This window comes from Capsicum annuum, chromosome 12 (assembly GCF_002878395.1).
Source record: "Capsicum annuum cultivar UCD-10X-F1 chromosome 12, UCD10Xv1.1, whole genome shotgun sequence".
Taxonomy (NCBI): domain Eukaryota; kingdom Viridiplantae; phylum Streptophyta; class Magnoliopsida; order Solanales; family Solanaceae; genus Capsicum; species Capsicum annuum.
Window position 1 is genome coordinate 230,350,954 of NC_061122.1, and position 5,467 is coordinate 230,356,420.

Genomic DNA, 5,467 nt, shown 5'->3' on the forward strand with positions numbered 1-5,467 from the left:
CATAGGGCGCCATCCCCTAGTTGACATCTTATTCGTCTTCATAGGGCGCCATCCCCTAGTTGACATTTTAGGAAATAAACCTTCCTATGTTCCTTCTTCATGTCTTCACAGGGTATGACAATCCCTAGTCACATTTTTAGGAACGAAAATCCTAATTCTTTTTCATGCATTCATTAGGCATAACTCCCTTTGGTCATATTATTAAGAATAGGGTTCTTATTTTATCGCACTCCTAGCCTAAATTTCTATCCATTCGTTTATTTATTTTTAAACTAGATTATAGTTTTTTTTAACAACACACAAAATTTTCCTAGTGTAAATTGGGACAGAAAATTTTGTTTGTTTTGTCTTCTTTGATGACTTGCAGGTTTCTGCAAAGCACAGGTCTATTCAAGAACAGAATTTCATCTCCAGTCAAAATATAGAAGAATGGTCAGTTTGAAGATAGTTAGAGTCAGCTTTGCATCCATAGCGGCCCAATATCTCAAGAGACATCTTTTTAGCTTCTGATAAGGAGAACAAGCATCCAACGTATTCTATGAATTGTTCTTTGGTAGAGTATCAATGACTCGATCCAAGTTTCAAGTTCAAGTCTCAAATCTTAAAGATCAAATTTTGAGATCAAGGGATCCACTAGAAGAAGGTGAGGCAATAACTGAAGATCCAAGAGGAAGATCGGAAGCAAGAGGATCAAGACAAATAGAATAGATAAGATCTTGTACTTTTGTTTCTAGTTTTATATTTTGTAATAAAAGGAGCAGCGAACCGGAAACTCGACGGGACCTCAACTCGACTCTCCAATTCATCCACTCATTCCTACACCCATCGGAACTACACGTGACCTGATTCTCTTATAACCCGAGATATGTAGGATGCCCAAAGCCAGGGCTCGGTCACACCTCGTTCCCACCTATTTACATATTAATATTGAATAAAGGGTTGGGCCAAAAAATTAGTCATGTTTACTTCTTTGCTTGAAAATTCTTCAAATTTCCAAGCAAAGAGGGGCATTCTGTAAACACCTAATTTTTTTACCAAACCTAAGTGTTTTTGCCATTTAGTGTTCAATTTCGTTTTAGGGTCCAAATTAGATATTCTAAATTTATCCTATTTTTACTAAATTTATTTTGAAAAAAAAAAAAGACTACAAAATAGAGTCACATTTTAAATAAATTTCAATTTTAGTTTTATTTGTTTATTTATTTGTTTATTTTTAGACAAAAAAGAAAAGAAAAAAAAGGAAATTTTTTTTCTAAATTATATTTGTTTCTTCTTTCAATTTTTAATAAAGAATGGTGTGATATTAATTTTTCTTAATCATATTCCTAAGATTAGTTATTAGCTTATGTTATATTTTATTAGTTTTTAGTTATTTTTATTTAAAAATAAAAAATTAAAAAAATAAAATAAAATAAAATAAAATAAAAAAATAAAGAAGCCTAAACTACCCACAATCCCCCCCCCTAATAAACCCCCCCCCCCCCCCCCCCCCCCCCCCCACACACACGACACAAACACTAGAGACACTACACAAACACACCTGCACACTATATACACTACACAAACACTACCTATATAAAAACACACACGCACACATACACTATAAAAAGGACATGCACACACATGCACTAGAGATAGAATACATACTACACAAACACACAGGACACGGCAAAAAAAAAAAAGAAACAAAAAGATTGAAAGCAGAAGGAGAAAGAAACAACCTTGAAACCAAAAAAGAAGAAAAAAAAAAACGTTTTTGAAAGAAAAAAAAACTACGACGTAGACAACACAGGAAGAGAGAAAGAAGAGGATTGAAAAAAAAAGGGAAAGAGTTTGAGGTTTGGTTCGTGATTTCGAGTTCGCGGTTTCTTCTTTATTTTAAGAATTATTTCCGCACAAGGTAACCCTTAATCTTCCTTTATTATGTAGTTTAAACGATTGTATGAAACTTAATTCAATATTATGAAGTTTCTTAAACTCCCATGTATTGAACCTATTTTAATTTCGATGTTATTAATTCGAGGTTTGTTTAGATTTTAATATCATAAAATTAAAGTAAAAAAAAATTTTTTGATGTAAACATTGTATTGTCATGAAACCCTTCACCATTTTTCATGGTTGTTCTGTGATATAACCTTTGTAACCAAAAGTTTAAAGAAAAAGGTATGTCACAGTCTTTGTGTTTAAAATTTGAAATTTTATTTTGATGGTTTTAAATTCTTTTCCTCGACACGAATATTAGTATCGATTTCATATACGTTATCTCTTTCATTTATATTTTGGAGTGGATAGTACTGGAGACTTTGTTAATTAGCCTTATGAGGAGCGAGATAAGATGCAAGTCAATTCAAGACTTAACGCAATAATAAAAGATGCCTCGACGGTTTTAAGTAGATCGACCTTTCGCAAGTTTAGAAGAACGATTCGTCTATATTTTAGATGCATAACTAGAAGTGTTAGATCTCTTTAAGAAGATAGATTCATTTAAATTTGGTTAGTATCTAATTTAGGCAGTTTCTCACAAAATTTAAATTATTGACTAATTTTATGTTGGTTATTTAAAGTAATATTAACGAAAATCTTAATCAAAGCCTAAGTTATAAATTTTATATTCAAGTTCATATGCATGCACGGTCCTAGTATCAATTCTATAGTTAATTAAGTTTTTTTTAGAAAATGATCAAATAATGTTCTATTTTCTCAGTATGTAATCTATTATCTTTTCAATACTATATAATGCTTGCCACTATTATTTTATTAGTTTTTCCCTTTACGTATGTTTGAATTACTAAGTCTTAGTTAAGTTATATTTAATCATATATTAGCCAAGTGTAAACTTATCCTATTGCTAATTCGTTTGGTTTGGAATAGAATAATTAGACTGAAAATACTTTGGATCTAAATAAGAAAAAAACTAACTAGCTTATTATCTTTATAATATCAAACTAAGTGAAACCCGAACGGAGTACGATTTTATTCAAGTCCCATTATAATTGAAAAAAAAAAATTTTAAAAATCATTCGTGAGAAGTAAGTAAGATAAGTCATATGTCGTAAAAATGGGTTCGGTTCTTAACCTCAAGAAATTTAAAATTCCTTGTACAAACAAAAATTGACGATAAAGTTGGAAAGCCCTGCTACCGACCATTCGTCATAATTAAATTAATTTACCATCTGAAGTCAATTGAATTGGGTTGGGGAAGTTTTAAACCCATTAAGTGCATATTCAGATTAGGAAAATAGGGACGACTTATAAATGCCTCCAAGGCACGAGAAATGTGCCAAAATTTGTGGTGAGGCCGAAAAGTACTACTATCGGTAAGCCACACGTCAATATAAGAAATGATTTCAAAATAAATTAAAGGCGGGAGGCAAACAACTTTTAGGTTAACAAATATTAAAAAAAAAAAAAAAAATTAATTTAAGCCATAAGTCATTAAAGTGACCGTGCTAAAACCACGGGACTCGAGGGGTGCCTAACACCTTCCCCCGGTCAACAGAATTCCTTACCCGGATTTCTAGTTTGCAGACGGAAAAATAAAAATTGAAGAGTCATTTCCTTTTGAATAGGGATTTAATAAGGTGACTTGGAACACCCAAACTCAATTCCAAGTGGCGACTCCGTAAGTAAAATAGTCCTTTTTCAAAACGTCACTTTAATTGGAAAAACCCATTTTTTTTCCAAAACCAACTCCCTAGCGGGGTCGGATGCGGTGAAAAAGAGGGGGTGTGACACTATTCTATTTAATATCAATCACGTGCAGACCTTATTTCACCTACATTACAAAGTCTCATACCAAAAAAACAAAATCCTCTTTTAATTAAATTAGGACAAACAATTTCACTGCTTCTATAAGTACGATTCTATTTTTTAAAAAAAAAAAAAAAAAAAAAACCTTCCCCAGTTCAAATACACTTGATCCAATAAGAAAAAAAAAAAAACTTCGAGCATACAACAAAAACCATAAAATCAAGGTCAATCCATCTGTATAAGCAAGGGATGTATTATTTTGTTGTAATTTACATATCGTCGATGAATTTATAAGTAGTAGATGAATATCGGTCGGCTTTGAGGAATTTTTTAGGTAAAGATTAGGTTTAAGTGTATTATTTTTATATCTCTGTTTTGAATTTTTTTTTTGTGCAAAGGTAACGTTTAATTGTATTATTTTGATATCTCTATTATCGTATTATTTTGTTATATAGTTTATAGGTGGTATATGAGTGTCGGACAACTTTGAAAATTTTTTTGTGTAAAGGTTAGCTTTAATTATATTGTTTTGATGTCTCTATCATCATATTGTTTTGTTGTTTTGGTCCAGTTTACAGGTAGTAGATGAATGTCGATTGACTTTGAGAATTTTTTTTAATAAAAGTTAGGTTTAATTAAATAAAAATTCTCCAAAAGATGTTAAATTTAATATTGTATTCATCTTTATTATTTAAACAAATATTCTATTTAGTGTAATGTTTAAACTCAATAAAGTGAGATACACGCGCGAGGCGCGTACATCTAAACTAGTATTTTCTAAATTGCAAAGCTCAGAATATATTTGTCCATTGTCCCTAAAAACAAAAAGAATGACAGAAATTAAGTCAAGAAAGATAATAAATTATGTGTAAGAAATGTATTGTAACTTTCTGTGAAAAGCTACTTAACACACAAATTTCTTTCCCTTTAACTTTTCTTTTTGATGTTAATAATGAATGTATATATTGACAATTACATAATATGTAATTTATAATTATCAAAGTGAAGGAAGAAAATAAAAGAAAAACACAAGATACAAAACAAAAACTAAATCTTATGGTGTCAAAAAATTTACATAATATGTAATTTATAATTACTACACATACATTTAATAGTATTTCACTTGTTCATCTTGTTATCAATTGGTAACATACATTTACAGAGACATTTAGTTAATGAGACAAAAATATAAAAAAATATACTTATACAATCAAATAAAATATGCATTTTACACTCAAAAGGAAAAAAAAAAGTCTAATTGCAAAGACTTAGCACCGGTCTCATTCATAGAAATTTCATATGATAGGTTCATTTGTGTGGAGAAAATAATGTCTCTTAAGTATCTTTTTTATACAACAAATGTTCTTTCAAGAAATACTGAAATTAATTAAATTCGTTGATTCATGTTCATTGTAGAAAATTCAAATGAAAGACACTTAACATATAATTTTTTTAAATTTTAATTTGATTTTTTCATTAGGATGTAACAACTAGTAAAAGAACGTACTCTTTACTCTAAAGTCTCATTCATCATTGACTTAGTATACATTTAAGTCTTCTTCTCTACTGTTTTTTAACTTTTAAAAGAAAAACTTTGGTGTTGCAAATAAAAAAGGAAAATAAAATTCAAGTTCTTACTAGTTTTAAGCTATCAATGATATTGTGAATTTAATTAAATATAATATTTTGAGAATACAGAGAGTTGGGTATCAAGTGA

General features: G+C 29.7%; 1 protein-coding gene across 1 annotated transcript in view; it reads left to right on the forward strand.

Annotated features, from left to right (window-relative positions):
- Positions 1-442, forward strand: part of LOC124889775 — a 3,739-nt gene extending 3,297 nt beyond the window's left edge. The window contains exon 2 of the mRNA XM_047401762.1: positions 368-442. Coding sequence (XP_047257718.1) covers positions 368-442 — 75 coding nt within the window. The remainder of the gene's footprint in view (positions 1-367) is intronic.
- The last annotated feature ends 5,025 nt before the right edge of the window (positions 443-5,467 follow it).